General features: G+C 33.5%; 3 protein-coding genes across 3 annotated transcripts; 2 read left to right on the forward strand and 1 right to left on the reverse strand.

The window, feature by feature from the left end:
• The first annotated feature begins 1407 nt into the window (after window positions 1-1407).
• On the forward strand, window positions 1408-5200 carry LOC146908915 (F-box/kelch-repeat protein At3g23880-like). Its single transcript, XM_085726038.1, has one exon. It carries the CDS (start codon window positions 1573-1575, stop codon window positions 2686-2688), a length of 1116 nt encoding a protein of 371 aa, XP_085582164.1. The 5' UTR covers window positions 1408-1572; the 3' UTR covers window positions 2689-5200.
• LOC146908916 (uncharacterized) lies at window positions 2950-8095 on the forward strand. The gene is made up of 2 exons (XM_085726039.1): window positions 2950-7583; window positions 7884-8095. Exons 1-2 carry the CDS (start codon window positions 6772-6774, stop codon window positions 7915-7917), a joined length of 846 nt encoding a protein of 281 aa, XP_085582165.1. The 5' UTR covers window positions 2950-6771; the 3' UTR covers window positions 7918-8095.
• Window positions 8096-10549: 2454 nt separating this feature from the next.
• Window positions 10550-16296, reverse strand: UNE6 (LUC7 related protein). The gene is made up of 13 exons (XM_085726040.1): window positions 16090-16296; window positions 15954-16006; window positions 15689-15857; window positions 15470-15533; window positions 14958-15037; window positions 14636-14789; window positions 12998-13059; window positions 12747-12809; window positions 12512-12570; window positions 12116-12197; window positions 11397-11443; window positions 11069-11299; window positions 10550-10810 (listed from the first exon to the last, which is right to left on the reverse strand). Exons 1-13 carry the CDS (start codon window positions 16234-16236, stop codon window positions 10792-10794), a joined length of 1230 nt encoding a protein of 409 aa, XP_085582166.1. The 5' UTR covers window positions 16237-16296; the 3' UTR covers window positions 10550-10791.
• Between the last annotated feature and the right edge of the window lie 2393 nt (window positions 16297-18689).

The raw sequence follows: 18689 nt of genomic DNA on the forward strand, positions 1-18689 counted from the left end.
TGACAGTTTTTTTTTTTGACAAGTTGACAGAATTATTTATAGACTTTAAATATTTTGAAGGGAATAAATAATTTTTTTGGAGCTCTTTAAATAAATAATATATATAATGATTTTTTTTTGAAAATAATATAAAGACCAAAATAATTTTGCCCTTCAATTAATTTATTAAAAGGTATTAGACAAGATACAATGGGCCGAACCTATCAGGCCCCCGGATACTCCAAAACGGAGACGTATCCATATCGAATACTGTTACTTCACGGATACTCGCAGATGCGTACCCACAAAGTATCAGAATTAATTATTTTAATTTAAAAAAAATATTGTATCAGATACTTATATGATACTCCACATATACACAAAGATACTTATAAGATACTTCACAAATACGTATCCTAGAAAATGATGAAAGGTGGAAAAGCAAGACAATGTTGTAAAAAGTCAGTAGAGATGCATATGATTCAATTTTAGATATGCGTCAATAGATTTGTTTCTCGATGAACCACTTAAAATTATACTTCTTGTGGATGAAGGTAACAAGAGAGAGGTGATTCAGTTAATCAACATTAGATAAAAATTGAGACAACATTAGTTCTTTTGATGCTTCTCTCGATATCCCAAGTCCCAACATATGAAAATATAATATGGTTTATAAGAAAACTTAACATTTATCTTTTATTTTCATCACTTGTATTATTTTTAAAAAATTGTGACTTTTATAACATAAGGGTTAAATAAGTTTTTCGTCCCTATAAATATAACGAATTTTGATTTTAGTCCATAAAAAATAAAATAAAATGTTTTCATCCTCACAAATTTTTTTATTTTGGTTTTGGTCCTTAATGACCAATTTATGTTCATATGAATGTCAAGATTATAACTCTTTTATGATCAAGATGTATTCATTCTATATTCGTTTATTATGTTCAATCTTTATATATTCATATTATGTTTAAAAAATGTCAAAAATATGTTAATATTATATCCATTACATACCAAAACTAAAACAAAACAAAAAAAATTATGAGGATGAAAACATCTCATTCTATTTTTTAGGAACTAAAATCAAAATTTGTTATATTTATAAGACGGAAAACTTTTTTTTTTTTTGACAAAATAAGACGAAAAACTTATTTGCTATATTTATAAGACGAAAAACTTATTTAACCCATAATATAATAATGAAAAATAATCAATGTTTATTTTCTTCAAGTACTTTACATACATATAACTTTAGTATAAATTTTTTGTTAACGTATCTAACATAAATTTTAAAAAATTTATGTATCCATGCACCAGTATCATATCGTGCCCGCACCCATACATGTACCGGGCTTCATAGGACCGAACTACTATAATGTTTTTTGATAATTGCATCTCAAATTTTACACAAAAATAGTTGATGAGAATTCTTTCTCGAGAACCAACAAAGCCCGCCCATTCAAGAATCTTGTCATCCCTAACCTAAGTATAAGAGAACTGCATCAAGCAAACCTAAAAAAAAGCAGAAAGCTTCGCAGTAACCTAAATCATCATAACGAGAAGATTAGCTAGCGTGAGTGAGAAGGTTCAATGGCGCGAGGAAACCAGGAGGACGAAGGTAACCTAACAATTGGCACTAAGATGCAACGGTGCTCCAGCAAAGGAACCCTAACATCGCCGCCACTCCCTAATCTTCCGTTTGATCTCATCGCTGAAATCCTGTGCATGCTTCCGGTAAAGTTACTCCAGCAACTTCGCTGTCTCTGCAGCTCCTTCAATTCACTGATCTCTGATCCCAAATTCATAAAGAAGCACCTTCGCTTGTCAACCAAGCTCCGCCGCTACAACCTCATCTTAGGCGACCTAATATCACGTGAGTTTGTTACGTATCATTCACCAATCACCTCTTTTCTTTCAGACTCTTCTCTCAATCAGACACAAATCAGTTACCCCCCTGTTACTAACACACGACACGGTCCACCTTTGTGGGTATGCTCTTGCGACGGTATCCTTTGTTTCACCACGGCCCTAGGTTCTGCTCTTTTGTGGAACCCTTCCATTAGAACATTCAAGCTTTTGCCTACTTTGAAACCTCTACCCAAAAGAGCTCCTCTTACCTTATATAGCTTCGGGTATGATCATTTCATTGATAATTACAAGGTTATCTGTATTACCTGCAATCAAGTTAGTGTTTATACTTTCGGTACTAATTATTGGAGAAGGATAAATGACTTCCCATACTCTGGCATTGGTTGCGGAGTATTTTTAAGTGGCACCGTTAATTGGATAACACATGCTTGGATTGCCATTTATTCTCTTGATTTGGAGAAAGAGACATATCAAAAGCTTCCGCTGCCAGATTTGGACAAGGATACGCAGATCACATTGGGGGTGCTTAAGGATTGTTTGTGCATCTATGCAAGCAGTGATTTGTTTTTGGATGTTTGGGTTATGAAGGAATATGGAAATAAAGAGTCTTGGAATAAATTGTATAATATTTCTTACATGGGAGATCAGAGTTTGCATGCTTATACAAAGACTTTATATATTTATGAGGATTATCAAATGTTGATGAGTTTTGGGACGGTTGCCAACTTTGGTTTGTACAATTCCAAAACTAGTACTTTGAAGATTCCCGAGATTCAATACATGGGTCATTGTATGGAACCACAAGTCTACGTTGAAAGTTTGATATCACCTTGTTGATGTTGATGCTATGTCACCTCAGCACGAGATTCAACTACAACATATATATGGCTGGTTTCTTTTATGTTATTTATTTTATGCATGTATTATTGGACCATTGTTAACCTTTATCATGAAAAAATTGATGTTATTTTCAATTGTTTGTTAGTTTGAGTTGTTTGCTTCAATAAGAAACCGCTTATTTACATACCAGTGACGCCAAGGAAGATGTTTGCTATGCATTATATATGTGATTTGTATTTTGCATCTTCACTTTTTCAGAAATGAAATTTGCCTATCTATTTGGACCAGCGAATCTGTTGCTTGTTTCCTCCTTGCTTGTACCGTAATATCCTGTTTTGTATCTCTTTCTTTTCTTTATTTCTCATTTTAATTCATTTCAGCCAACTTTTCTTGTTGTTGTTAATGTCTTGGTGGTGATTATTGGCAAGTTCTAACAAATGTGTTTCTGGTTCTATAGAAGTTGTGAGATCTGCTATGGTTCAATATCATTTTTCAAGTTTCAAGTGCCGCATAATTTTAATTAGACAGTTTCAAGTGAATCTTGGTTTACCGGTCCTAATTCATTTACAAGTTTAACCCTTGTATTTGGACTTGTAACTGAAAAATCATTTGATTGGCGAACTTTCTGCCATCTTAAAGTGGAAATAGCTTTTTATGTAATGCCTCAAACAATACATATTAATCAACGGCTTTGGGGAGAATATGTACAAACCATATTCTCCCCATATCCTCCAACTGTTGTATTCTGTTGAGGAGAATATGGGGAGCCCGAAATCAAACTCTTTTTAACCAAAAGTCTTTAGATCCAAAATGCAACGGCTTTTGTGCAGGAATTAAATAGAGGTACATAAAGATGACACAAAATGGAAATTCGCCAATTTCAGCACAACCAAGAGGCCATTGGAAATGGATGGCAACGGAGCTTTTGTTCATGCTGGCTGTTTTTCAGGAGGCTCGACATACTGGGGTTGAGTGTTTTATGACACTACTGCTGATTCAGTGCTTCTTGCGGCTTGCAGAAGGGAGTACGTTAAAGTTGATAAGTTACAGAAGAAGCTTTAGGTGTAAAAAGGACTTTTGCAACTTACTGTGAATCATCAGCTTTAGGTTCTATTTAGATCTCTCTGAACCATGAAAACTGAGTGGCTGCAAAGTTTCCATGCCAACCCCAAGTTTACCATCAAAATCCGTCAACCACGTAGCTGACCAGTTTCCCGTGGGTCTCCGGGTACTTGTTGTCGGTGATGACGCCACAAGCCTCATTATCCTCTAAAGGATGCTCCATTTCTGCCTCTACGAAAGTCTTCAATCTTCCTCTTAGTTTCACTAATGCCCATTATGAATTAACGCCAAATAAACTTAACTTTAGCTTATTTGGTCAACGTTTGTGTGCTTATAGACGCTAGTTAATAGTACCCTTTTGTGATGGAATTTGATTGCGTTTTTATTTTTTATTTTTTATTCTGGGCCATTTTGTTTTTTCTTCTTCTTTAGATTCTTGTCTGCAACCATATTTCTTTTGAATTATGCTTTTGATATGGTTTAACCCTTTAATGGCATTTTTGTTTGATGATTGGTTTTTTAAACTATTGGAATTTATTCCAAAGTAAAAATTTCAGACTTGAATATATTGTCTCAGATAATCTGTTCTTTATCATTTGATTCTGTTTTTCTTGTTGGGTTTACTAAATGCAAGCGAGCTGAGGTTGCACTATCACTTCTTGGAGAGAATATGAACATGTTTGACATTGTTTTAAGCGAGGTTCATATGGCTGACATGGATGGATTCAAACTTTTGGAACATATTGGATTGGAGATGGATCTTCCTGTTATTAGTAAGCACTGTTTTGATTGATTTGGATCAGTAGGTGGACTGCATTGACATAAAGTGACACGATGTGTGTGCAATGTTCATATGTACGGTGATGTAAAATATGTAAGGTTGAAGACATGTGGTAGTGGAACAGATTTGAAGCAATCTGATTGGTTAGATGAAGAAGATAGACAACAATTGGCGTCTGATGGTGCTGATTACTCACATTCAGCGAATGAAGGCAAGAGCTCAAGGAAGAGGAGGGATGTGGAAGATGAATCAGATGAGTAGGATGATGATTCTTTCACGTTAAAGAAGCCACAGGTTGTTGGGTCTATTGAACTCCACAACAGTTTATGGCTGTTGTCAATCAATTGAATTAGACAGTATGTGTCCCTCGATTATGTCATGTCCTTGCAAAAATAATCCCTTTCATCTTTGATGCTTTTCCATGGTGTCTCATCTCCCATCTTACCCGGAAAACATTCCCGTATAGCTTTTCTGAGATATGATCCTTGTGATTCTACATGTCTAATGTTGAACTGTAATACATAATTAACAATTTAAAATATCTAGGTGGCTTTAGGATTACAAATTTGTTTTTATCTCTAAATTAGCCCTTTTCCCCCATAGTACTGTAATTCACAATTAACATTTTAATGGCTATAGGATTGCATATTTGTTTTTATTTCTAAATTAGCCCCTTTTGTAGAGTGGTTTATAGCTTTGAAGGTTGAGTGGAATTTCCCAGCAGCGGAGTAGCTTCAATAACTAATTTCTTCAGGGAATCCTTACCAACGTGGTGCCAGAGCAGTTTTCCAATTTGCACCAGAAAAGATTTTGAGATTAACGAGATGAATCCAAATATGGTTTATGATTTGATTCATGTAGCCGACCTCGTTTAGTAGGATAAAACTTGGTGATTGTTGTTCTTGTATTGACATTGTGCTCCACAATTTAGAGTAAGCTTCCTTTGTAATTTATGATGTGATGATCAAATTTCTGAATATATGCAAAATACTTCTCTATGTTTACTCATTACTATATTATAACTCCAGTCAATGAGCTGTTATAGATTATAATAGTGATAACATAATTCAATTTTTTTCAGAAATTAACAATCTTAGAATTTATATAATTCACCACAATAGGTTCTCGTTTAGCATTTGGCCTCTTGGTTGAGACAGAGTCATCTACTTCAGCCAGGGGCTTCACTGTGAAGCATAAGTATTGGCTTGCATGTTCGAGATTTAAGGGCCAGACATCATGATATGTAACAGTTCTAAGTTTGTGTTCCTTGTAGCCTTTTACCATTACCCAGCAAGTATAAGTTTAAGGACCAAATCCCAATATATATAAGAATACTTCTTGATTTTGATTTTTAAATTTTTAAATGTTATTAGGTAAAATTTTATTCCTTGTAGCCTTTTACCAGTACGAGCAACAAGTGCAAGTTTTGTTACTATAATAGCTCTATAGCGATTTAAAGCTTTCCCTTTAGAATCTCATATGCTTCTATTTTCTACCCTCCAGAATCTAATTCCCTAAAACTGACTTCTATAGATGCTAGTATATTTATGTGTGGATTCTGTTAGAATTTTAAAAAGCAGAAGCTATAATTACAGGTTATATTATAAAGTGATAGGAATGTATTATTGGTCCAATCATTGTACCAGAATCAACAATAGAGGCATTCTTCCATGGTTACAACTTACAAGACCAAATCAATAGTATTTGGACACACACACTGAAAAAGATGGTCCTTAAAATATTCAATCATTTTTTTTTATCAATTTCCTCTTTATTATTAAAAAAATATTTCTTTATGTGTGTGTGACCAAACACTTTTTATTTGGTCATTGACCATATTAGAATTTCTCTCAACAATACGGGATGTCTCAATTACTGGTCCAATCAATGTATCACAATCAATATATATTTTCATGCTTGAATGGATGGTTGTCTAGATAAGGTTGGCGTTGCTAAACAAAAGTTACATGATGGTTGGGATGGTGCTGAACATATTATATACTAGTATCAGTGATTTCTTGCCTTCTGTTGTGAGCTTTTCTAAATGGCCTTGAGGCGCATGGCCATCATTCATCCACAAGGAAGACCCTTGCTACCATGTCAACGAGGACAAAGGATCTCGTATTGCTGGTACATGCAATGGGTTAGTCCTTGTTTCTGGCAATGATGTTGTTGACAAGGGAAAGTTAAGGTATAAAGAGCACTGGGTTCGTTTATGGAACCCAGCCACTAGGGCAATGTCAAAGACGTTTGGGTACATTCGTGATTATCGCGAGTTTTCGTTTATCAACCCGTTCAACTTCGATCTAGGTTTTGACGATTCCACCGGCACCTACAAGGTTGTGGCATATCGTTACGACAGTTCTCAACAAAACAGAAGTATTGTAAAAGTTCTGAGTCTGAATGGTAATCATGGTGGTTGGAGAACTATCGAAAGCTTCCCTGCTGTTCCTCTTGGTTTGGACTCAGATGTTGGTGAACCTAATGTGTATGGTGCTGTGTATTTGAATTCCACCTTTAACTGGTTGGCTATTAACAATACCAACCAGTTTGTTATTGTTTCTCTTCATTTGGGCACCGAGGCATACCAACGATTCAAGCTGCCAACTAGTTTTGATGAGGGGCCTCAGACAAAACCAACTCTTTGTGTTTTGGGAGGCTTCCTTTGCTTTTCCCACTGTTTCAAGAAAACAGATTTGCTCATATGGAAGATGAATATATTTGGGGTTCAAGATTCATGGACAGAGTTCTTAAGAATTAGCATCACGGATCTTGTTCCAAACTATGACTTCAATTGCAAGGATCTTCAATTGGTTCCACTACTTCTCTCCAATGATTCTGAAACATTGATTCTTTATAGGCATTATGAGAATGAAGAACATAAGAATGAAGGGATTCTCTATAATCGCAAACACAACACAGCACAGAGAACACAAATCACTCCAAGTAGGAATCATAGTGATCCAACTGGTGGTGTCAATTTCAGTGATCAAGTTATCTGGTGTTTGGCCAAGGCTTATGTTGAAAGCCTAGTTTCATTTGGTTCAGAGTAAGTTTCTCTAACTGAAACAAATTTGCATGAATGTTATTATTAATTTTTTGAATAACTATTTATTGGCTATTGTTAATGATTTGTCTTGGAAGGTAGAAGTGACATGGTATATTAATGAGCAAGTTACACACATCAGAAATAGAAAAACCTATTTTACTTTGTTTCTTCAATCATACATTAATTCCTTTTGCTTCAAAACTGAGCGTACATTTGTGAATTGCATCACCTAGGTTACATTTTCAATAATGAACTTTGGAAAAGTGTTTGATGGTAAAACATATCTTGATAATTTGACAGGAAGGGAAAAGGCATTAGTTATGCAACAATTTGAAATGCATGCAAGACTGAAGAGAGCTGATGCACCAGCATGGGGATTGTATCAGAAGGAAGCTGAACTTTGATGTACACAAAGCAACCTTGTGGACTAGAGTTTTCTATTTCTCAAGTGCACTTTTTTCTATATTTTGTTTTCTTTTTCACTTTTACCATACAAGACCCTTTTAGTATGACATGCAAAAGTGAATATGATATGATTTCTATGTGTTGTCTTGACTTGTATCAAAAAATTACTCTGTTTTGCTTTTCTGTTGGTTACTTAATTGATTGAGTGGATTAATGCAATTAATTGCCCTTTTCAATTTCTTTTTTTGATTTATTGCTTGCAGTGTATAGCGTTTTTTATTTATGATGATGATGATGTATCATCATATCATATACCTTTTCATGTATGATGATGTACTATAATGAAATATAAACATCTAGTTCATTTTAATATATGCAATTAATCTAAACATATCGGTAAATATCCGAGAAAATGTGCTCAATAAATTACATTGTGTACTTGTTTTCGCATTTTTATGTGATAGTGTTATGAGATGTGAACTAAAACTATATGTTTGTGAACGAGAGTTTGGATGTGTACCAAGTCGTGAAAAAACACATAGTGAGATAGAGTTAAGATCATTTTCATTTTCTCTCTCTATTTTTCCTCTCCAATTCTCTATTTACGGTAGAAACTCTTTAATTTAATACTCGGTAAATTAATAAACTCTCTAAAATAATAAATTTATCCGGTCCCAACTTGGGCCAATGTAAAAAATTGAAAAACTCGATAAAATAATAAGATAATAATTTTTCGGGAGATCCCTTTATAATTTTCGGTCCCAAGAAAATCATAAATTAATAATTCATAGAAACTGAAAAAAATATATTAAGAATACGTACACTGAACACATTTGTTCCTCTTGTTTACATTTACTGTACTTCAAAAGTCATTATTGATTTCCAATGCATATGAACACAGTAGTTACTAATTTACGTTGAGTCCCAAGGTTCGCTGCAACGTAATTCTAAGAGGCATAGACTAATTTGCCTTTTTGTTTGGTATGTACAGTATAATTACTTAAAAACTCTTTAAATTAATAATTATTATTTTATCGATAAATTAATAACTCTCTAAATTAATAAATTTCTCCGGTCCTGACATTATTAATTTATAGAGTTTTCACTGTACTATTACAAAAGTTTTGAAGTTATAAAATTTCTAAAAAAAAAAAAGTTTTGAAGTTATAGAAAATAATTAAATCCACCAAATATCATATTATTATTTTTATAATCTCAAAACTCAAGAGAGAGAGTAATAAGTGATGGAATTAAATGAAATGCATTAATTTCGCTTCATACCATGCCACTCCACCTTATTCCATTAATTCAAACTTATTCTAAGTGTTTTCAAATTGAATGAAAAAGAGAGCAAATTGAATGCACTTTGCATTTAATTTTCCTTTGAAAAAGATAATTTTTTGAAAAAACATAATTAAATATGATAAAAATTGGTCTTTTTTGCTTATAATTTGGGACAAAGAAAATGGATTTTTTTTGCTTATAATTTGGGACAGAGGGAGTATAATGCTTTGGTTTGATGGTAAGTTGTGGTAAACATTTTAAATGTTCGAGTCAAATTCAACCACCGATGAATGAATTGGTTTTAACGAATTGTCTCCACTGGATTTTAAAACATACTATGCTATGAATATAAAAGAAAAGAACTGTTATTTGCAAAACAAACTATAATTATCTTCCAAAATTACGTGGTAGATGGCAAATCTATAATCTAGCTAATATATAAGTTTTTATCTTTTAACAAAAGCTCTTTCAAAAAAAAAAAATCTTTTATCAAATGCTAATATATACTCCAAAGTGCAAAAATTATGTTGTATTTTGTCCACAATAATCGTGGAGTTCGCAAAAATAAAAAAAATAAAAACAAGAACAATATCGAAAGCAAATATTGAAAGTTCTTTTCATTTATTTATTTATTTTTGAGAACACTATTTGCAAATTTGCAAGTTATGCACCATTTTATGGATTATTTTACGTTTTTTGAAAAGTTTATGCAGCTTAGCAGTGAATTCTATGACAACTCAAATGTCCCCCACAGACATTTCTTCTGCTTTCAAGGAAGCTTCGTGTTTTCCTGTAAAAATTTGAAAGATAAATAAAAAGAGCAATGATATTTGAACAACCATTTGCCAACAACTATTGTGACAACCTCTTTTCTCTCTCTTCTTATTGGTCAAAATCAATGGAGAAAGAAAAAGAAAGAGAGAGAGTAAAAATATAATGTGAGTATGAGAGAGAAAGTTGTCTAAAAGTTGTACAAATATCATTTCTCAAATAAAAAAAGTGATCATCTTTGTTGTAAGAAATCCTAGTTGCAAATTGAAATTTTATGCTCAACTCCTTGCAATTTCACGCTGTACATACCTCTAATGAAAAATTAGTGAACACTAGAAGTGAGGTCTATAAGATCGTTAAACAGCGCCCCAGCTCCCAATGTAAATGAAAAAATTTGACAATCAAATTAACTCCATCACCACAGCAAGGTCGATTAATTTCTTAGTTAATTGATACACGTAAAAGTAAAGAATGCACAATTTTGTTTTTAAGGGCAACCAAGTCGATGACAGGGAAAACAAAACTACTCACATTTTAAAGTACAATTGCAGAACTTCAAGAGAATATTACAAATTAGATTTAACTAGCCGCAAAGCAACATCAAACCATAATTTAGCAACACCTAAGCTCAAGTTACATCCATCATTCAGATATTGTTCAATACCATGCAAAATTATTTGTCCAAGACAAGGTTCAACACCCACCTAGACTACACATCTTATCACATCCATAAGATTTATGGCAGCTGCTAGTACCGATCATGACGCCTGGCAAAACAGCAAGACAGGTTGGTACGAGGCAACCATAGATAATATAAAAATTTGACTTAAGCAAGACACTTTCAACACAGACAAGCAAATTATACATCACGAGGAACACTATAGGAGTGACAATCAAGTAGGCACTACTGATCCTGGAACCTTGTATCACTCATATTTGATCCACTCGCACTTGTAGAAAAAGGCCCCAAAAAGAAGGGGTCAAATGTGAGGTAGTAATAAAGAAATGGTCACGGAAGCTTGTACCTGTGACGATCATAATCTCTAGAACGCTCTCGAGATCGTGACCTCCGGCGACTTCTTGAATCATAGCGGGATGAGTCTCTGTCCCGATCTCGATCATATCCACGGTCTCTATCATGGTGCCTGTCACGATCTCTGCTCCTACGATCATTGTCTCGCCCTCGCTCATGGCTCTCACCACGTTCACGGTCCCTACTAGGTTCCCTGTCACGATCCCTACTCCGTTCTTTTGATCTGTGCATATAAATGCAAATAATATTTGATTAGATATGAACTTTTATTTCACTGCCTACCACATATGTTTTTTACGTTTAGAAACAATAAAATTTACCTCCTGTCATCAAGACGATCAATCTTACGGCTCTTGTTTCTTTCTTCCTGAACCAGAGAAAATAAAAGCCTTAGATCATTCCTCTCTCCAATTGAATCAAAGGTTCGTATAACATTTGATTTCATAAATTCAAAACCAAACTAAACACATGCCCAGAAAGACCATCCTGTGGCCATGCAAAGTCAACCTCATTTCTTTCTATTCTTCTGTTTGCCTATTAATGGTCAAACACTTCAAAATAACCAACATTTGGAGTTCACACACAAAAATTGAATTAACAATTGAATGTTACTCCCAATGTCAGTGGCCAAAAACTGGGTAAAGTGGCAAACATAATAACATCCTATGATGGGATGGATCGTCTCGTCACTAACAACTAATTAGAATCTAGATGAAAATCTGAAACATAATTTTTGACATACCACAATTACAAATATAATAACGAAATGAAATCATTATTATTTTCTACGAGTCACAACATGTTTCCTTTTAAACATGATTCCAGAAAGAGATAAAAGCAATAGCCCAAAAGATGATCAGAAGAAACGATTAAGGAGTCACATTGCTAACAACTAACTGGTAAAACCTAACAATTTCTCCACATTCTAAAATTTCTAATTTCTAAATCTAAAATGAAATACATGTTGAACAATTAAACAATCTGTTTTAAAATAGGATAAAATTACACAAGTTTGGAAAATGCGAGAAAGATAACTTACTTGAAGTTCGGCCAACTTCTCACGGATTTGCATATAGCCTAAATGAAGTTTCCCTCCAAAATGATCAGCTAATCGACGATCACTGTAAATAATATAAATCAAAATATTACTGCAAAATGTACAGAAGTATCAAGACAACATATTGATGTACAACATGATTTCCCCATAAATTTCTAACTAGGAATAACATGATCTACAAGCAAAAACATAAAAGACGCACATTCTTTAGCTGCAAAAGTTATCCCTCGTAAAACTGGCACAAGAGCCTGCTGGTGACAAGGAGGTATTACTAACGGGTCAAAAGCTGAAGCACTTGAAACCCCAAATTCTAACACTAAATCCCTAGCAAAAAAAACTTCAAGAGAAAATTTGCACGAGTGCAGGATCAGTTTTTACCTGTCATAAACACTCAAAAATGCTCCACAAATGTCGCACACACGTAGCTTCTGATCAGTCTGAAATGTTTTGAGTAAAACAATAGTAAGAATCATTGCAGTTATATTATAACTAAAAAATTAAAATCACAAGTAAGCCAACTCACAATCCACACATTTGCTTAAAGAACTCGTATTACAGAAAGTGTAACATTTTATCAATTAAAAAGAGTCGCAATTATGAAAAGTCTACTCACAATCCGCACATCAGCAGCTGTGTACTTCGAAGAATCCAATGGTGGCTCCTGCCTGGAAGGAAGCTGTGATAAAAAAAAAATTAAGATCTTTAGACTTAAGACCCAGCGCACACATCAAAACTATTTCTATGCTCACAAAAATAAAATAAAAATGCAAACATCAAAACTATATCTATGCTCACAAAAATAAAATAAAAATATTTCAATAACTTCATATACAAGTCTATAATAAAGTAAAACATATGAACGACCTTCTTAAGTGCTTCAGCCTCTTCCAATGCTTTCTGTGCCTCATCAATCAATCCTTGCTCACCTGTTCATACAAATAATACAATGTAAATAAAAAGGACAGAAGCTTTTCTAAAAGAAGGCAGTTGGTAACATTGTGGAGTTGCTAAACAGAGAGTAAAGGACAAGGTCCCTGGATGAAATTTGCTTGTATCTTAAGCTAAAAATACACACAGAATCAAGATTCAAACAAAATAGATATATAAACACAGTTATATGATTTCTATGCAGCTGTCAAGTACATTGAAATAAAAATAAGCAAACCAACTCCAGAGGTTAAAATAGTAATACTGGATAGGCCAAATAAAACGAAAATTAGATCATCATATCAACAATGAAGTTATTGTGACATATTCACTTCCTTAATTAATACTAATGCTGCATGAGGTTCACTACAATCCTTCCTGTTCAAAAATAGGTACTCAAGGGTAGAGCTTACAACTAATCATGCTCTATTTTTGTATACTGAGTTTTACCTATGAAGTCCAAATAGTTCAAATTGCTAGTATTGGTGTATCACACATCATATCTGATACTGTTATATGTACACTACTTCTACATGTGTATCCTGCAACCTCTGAGTTTTATTTTAAACAAGTTATGAACCGATACATTTGAGTTATGACTTTCAGAATTCTGAACATGACTCTAAAAATTTAAAAGCTCTTTGTACAGCACACTTATATATTCATTCCTTGAAACAAAACAAATGGATCTGAAAAGGGCAAAAAGAATTTGGTTTATATGCATTTCAACCTTTGACTTGTTTAGGAAATGTGAAGGACATATTAAAGAACAGACAAGGTTGTGGCACATTAGTGGAAATATACATGATCCACTTTACGAATGTGGTGGACTTATTGTCTTGAATTGGCAAAGTGTCTCTTTATGAACCAGACTTAAAACCTATGTGTATTGGATGAAGAAAATGATACAGTCAGTGGTGGTAGAAGGCAACTGAATAGAGCCAAAACTTCTTCTGAATAGAATTAATGGTACTTTTAGTGACATGTGTTTTTATATCAATAAAACAGGGTAAGGCTGCGTACAATACACCAAATGGTGGGACCCCTTCCCGGACCCAGCGTATGCGGGAGTTTAAGTGCACCGGGTTGCCCTTTTTTTTAAAAGAAAGATGTGTTGTACTTTTTTGTTATGATCACAAGTATCATTTTGTGCAATGCAGTCATCATCTACTAATATGGTTATACTCCCTCCGTCTCAATTTAATTGTCACATTTGGATTGTACGTGGTTCCTAAGAAAATGATTAGGTTGGTTGAGTTCAATGGTAAAATTGATTTCACTTACTAAAACACCTTTATTAATTGTAGTTATTGGAGTAGTTAAGTGGAGTGAAATTCAATAAATAAGGGTATATGAGAGGGAAAAAAAATGTTGCATTGATATTCCAAATGACAATTATTTTGAGACACACAAAAAGTGCAAATGTGACCATTATTTTGAGACGAAGGGAGTATATATTAAGCAATCTCTTCAAAAATATTATGCGTGCACACACATATACACATGAAATGACACTTGTGTAAAAATTACGCAAAGCAAAATATAATCTAACTGATGAGAGTATCATTGACATACCAAGATCCTCAGCCTTCTTCAACTTTTCATTTATCATCTCTTGTGTTCGAGCATCGGGAGTAACTACAGGAAGGGGTGCTAGCGGTGGTGGATTTGGCAGAGGTTGAGGTAAAGATGCCCTATCTTTGTTGAATGCATCTAAAAGAAGCGTAGACTGTTTGAAAATTGATGCATAGACAAAAGAGTAGTCAGTAATAGTATTCTTCCGTAAAATAGTGATCAGCCAGATAATTAACTTTACTGTCTAACAAATTGGAAAAGAAAGACATACACCTAGGATCACAGCATTGACAGATCTTCATGTACAAGGGAGATCACTAACCTGTTTGTCTGCTCTTTTAATTCGAAGCTCCTCTACAATCTCCAGAGCTCGAATCTTCATATCCGACAAGCCTTCAAGATCTGCAAGTGCATGATTATTTTACGCCAGTGAAAAGAATAAACAAAACGAGAATGTTCCCAAATTTTGAGTAAGGAATAAAATCATCTAATCGCATATCAAATAGTTCCAAAGCTAATCAAGTTGATTTGATCTGAAGTTTTCATACTAACAAGATCTATCAAACTTATAATTGCGATTGAAGATAGAATCCATGTATCATCCCCTTTATTCATTCATATCATACCCACGGTAACACACATTCATCTTAATGCAAAAGCTACAGTTGAGACATGAAAGATTTGGGTTCACAAAAATAAACACAGATAACACTAACAACTCCAAGTCATGTATCACCCACCCCCTATATTATTCTCTCATCTTTGCAACTAAAGATTAGACCAAAAACTAAGCAGAACTTAACATAATATTGAAATTGAAAGTAATAAACATACCAAATTTATCAGCTTCTTTCAACTTTTCTTTGATTTCTTTGGACAACTCAAGTATTTCAGGTGTCTGCATTCACATCAAACAGAACAATTACTATTACAACTAGCAAGAAATCGTCAACTACAATAAATTAACGCATGTTTGATATTGGTTTGTCAGAGTAAATTACCAACTGTGACACCAAACATGCACTTAAATTATAGTCAAAATTGAATCACCACCTGAGTAACTTCGGATACTGAAATTGCAATTGCGGCTTTGGCATCATCATCCTCAAGACGCTTAAGAGCTCTACCAATTTTCCTATCACATTCACCAATAAGCTTATCTATAACATCCTCCAACTCCCTCTCGTAACTATCAGTCCCTTTGGATTTAGCTTCCTCATATCTAAAAAACAGTTAAGCAAACAAAAACCACTATCCAAAACTACAATAACAATTGAATTGAATTGAATTAAGTACAGTTAGATCGTGAAAAGGATACTCTTTTCTGAGCTGCAATGAGTGAACCTTAGGGCAAGGACCCATATCCATTTTCTGAAAAGAATGAAAAATGATTAAAACGTGAATAAGAGTGACAGAATGGAGAGAGAGAGGAAGGGAGGGTGAAAAAGAAATACCGTTAATTGAAAGAGTTCGTGAGGGCAAAGACCGACGAGATAAAGACGGCAAACATCGCGATCGTAATACTTGCGGTTAACTTCACGGACGTCGCCGTTACGATTGGCTCCCATAAGAACGTCCAGTTGCTTCCGTATAGCATCCATGCTTTTCGATCTGGAACAAAACTGAAACTCGATGAGTTTAGGGTTAGATCTTGTTCAAGTAGTGGGGTGGGGTAAGTGTGGGACTATTTGGCTTGTCAGTTTTTTAATTCAATTTAAAATATTGTTTTACCGGATAAAGATAAATATAATCTTATGAAATATTTTCCTCAAATCTTATTTATAATAAACAATTGATTTTTTAAATTAAATAAATAATTAGTGTATTTATTTATATAAAGTTGGATATATGTGATAAATAAGGGTTTGTTTGGATTTATTTTTTTTAAGTTTATAAAAAATAGTTTATACAGATAAATACGTTTTTTTTTTACAAGACAGATAAATGGGTTTTTATGTTAATTTATAGGTTTTAATTTAAAAAAATTGAACTTTTCTAAGTTGTTTTTTCGTAAATGCCTTACAAGCTTATCAAATTTTATTAATTTGCATAAGTTGTTTTGCGTAAGCTCAAAAATAAGGATCCGTTTGTTACGGATTAAAATAAAAGTGATTTTGACATAAAATAATTTAGAGATTATATTTTAGAGATTTTGTGAAAAATCAGAATCTATTTTGCGTTTGTTTACCGTAATAAAAATCACTTTTTTTAAACAAATAATCTAGTTTGTTTGGATACAACTATATAAAAGGGATTTTTTGTTACAAAATTAGTTCAATCTTTTAAATCATATTTTCTCTCTCCTCTAAAAAAAAATCTATTTTTTGAGAAGCTGCTCTTAACATCTTCTCATTTGAAGCTGTTTTTAGATTATTTTTAGATTCTGATTTTTTTAAAAATCTGTAACAAACGGATGCAAAACTCTTAAAAGTGATTATTTTTTTTAAAAAAAGTGATTTTTTTTTCTTAAAAAAACTATAACAAACGGGCTCTAAGTCAATTCAAATGAGTTCTAGACCTAAAATTGTTTTTTGTAACAAATTAATCTTTTAATTATTTTCTTGTAACAAACTAGTCATAATTAAATCGTGGAGTATTTACAATCCTCTCGAAAAACAAAATTAATAAAGTATTCTCATTGTTCCTCGATTTTCATCCAACTTAGCTAATCAATGCTTAAAGTACTATATAACATTTAGTTGGCTTGTCGAAAGAGTATTGATGACACCAAACATGATTACTTACAAAGGGTTTCTCATTCTTGTTTTCGAATTCAAACATGATTTTATAGATAAATATTTCACGAACAGCGTTGTAAATCAAGGAATCAATCGATTTCATTTCTAAAACAGTAGTCTTGCAGAAGAGGAAACTTTCATTTGCGAAGAGGACATAAGTAGTAGATGGACTCCCCCGAAAAATGTAAGTAACATGAACTTGTTGGAAACTTTCATTTGTGTGGTCATTACTACTTCAGATGGCATCAGGCTCTTTCTGCAATTTGTTGGCTTCACGACAAAAATTTGGGGTATTGGCTTTGCTCCATGCTTCCGTATCATCAACATGGTACTTGGGCTTTTGTAAAACATTGTTAGCGGGATAGTAGTGCAAGTTCTCATCGACCTTGTCAGAAAAACTTTGATCAAGGAGCCATTAGTTTTCAAAACGGAAGCTACATTTTGAATGGATGAAGCTCTCAGGATCCAACTTTAGAAGGATAGGCGAATGATCTAAAGTGGTTGTAACAAGATTAATTAGTCTCGCATCTGGGAAAAGAGTAAGCCATGGGGATGTGTGGAAAGCTCTACCGAAGCCTTTCTTCAACTTCACAAGAAGTCCCAGGACTTTTGAGCCATGTAATTTGATATCCTTCCGGAGGGAGGTCATGCAAGTTGCAATCATTTACCGCTGAATGAAAATCATTATAGAGTCAATCCGGTTTCTCAGATCCTCCTCGTTTGTTGTCACTTGTGAGGATATCATTAAAATCGTTTATGATGCACCAAAGGTCAATTAACATATCGACAAGATCACAAAGAAGATTCCAAACCCGACAGTTTCAACATAAAATACTCATTTTGTCTGGTAGGCCTGAAACCATACTTTGTCGATAAAAAATGTTGCTTATCTAATATATTTTACCGCGGAACCATAATATGTTGCACACCTTCTATTGCGGTCATGTTAGACAGACTAATTATCTAGGTTGGTAACTTCCTCTAATGCAATGTGATAATCATTACTTCCTGAGCACTTATTTAAGGTACCATCTAACTATTCTTCAATTAATTCAGAAGAGTTTGCAACATAAGATATAAGTGTCGAATTTGATTTGACTGACAAGTGAGGAAATCTGATTAAAAATAAAAAGAAGCTATAACAAATGAGTTCTAAATCTTTTGCCAACAATGTAATTTGAACACACATACAAGACTACAATAGACACTTGCACATTTCATACTATAAAATATCTGGATTTAACTCTTTTAAAGTGAACAAATCCATTACAAATCACTTTAAAATGTAAAATGATAAATATCAATTGTTAATCAAC

Source organism: Medicago sativa, chromosome 7, assembly GCF_051527215.1.
Source record: "Medicago sativa cultivar Bolivia chromosome 7, Bolivia_mono, whole genome shotgun sequence".
NCBI classification, from domain to species: Eukaryota; Viridiplantae; Streptophyta; class Magnoliopsida; order Fabales; family Fabaceae; genus Medicago; species Medicago sativa.

Excerpts from the sequence above, each read along its gene's own strand:
- LOC146908915 (XM_085726038.1), top strand. The coding sequence starts at position 1,573 with ATGGCGCGAGGAAACCAGGAGGACGAAGGTAACCTAACAATTGGCACT.
- LOC146908916 (XM_085726039.1), top strand. The coding sequence starts at position 6,772 with ATGTCAAAGACGTTTGGGTACATTCGTGATTATCGCGAGTTTTCGTTT. Across the intron at positions 7,584-7,883 it reads CTAGTTTCATTTGGTTCAGA|GAAGGGAAAAGGCATTAGTT; the intron begins GTAAGTTTCTCT and ends ATAATTTGACAG.
- UNE6 (XM_085726040.1), bottom strand. The coding sequence starts at position 16,236 with ATGGATGCTATACGGAAGCAACTGGACGTTCTTATGGGAGCCAATCGT. Across the intron at positions 11,444-12,115 it reads AGAAGTTGGCCGAACTTCAA|GAAGAAAGAAACAAGAGCCG; the intron begins GTAAGTTATCTT and ends TCTCTGGTTCAG. Across the intron at positions 11,300-11,396 it reads GATCGTCTTGATGACAGGAG|ATCAAAAGAACGGAGTAGGG; the intron begins GTAAATTTTATT and ends TTATATGCACAG.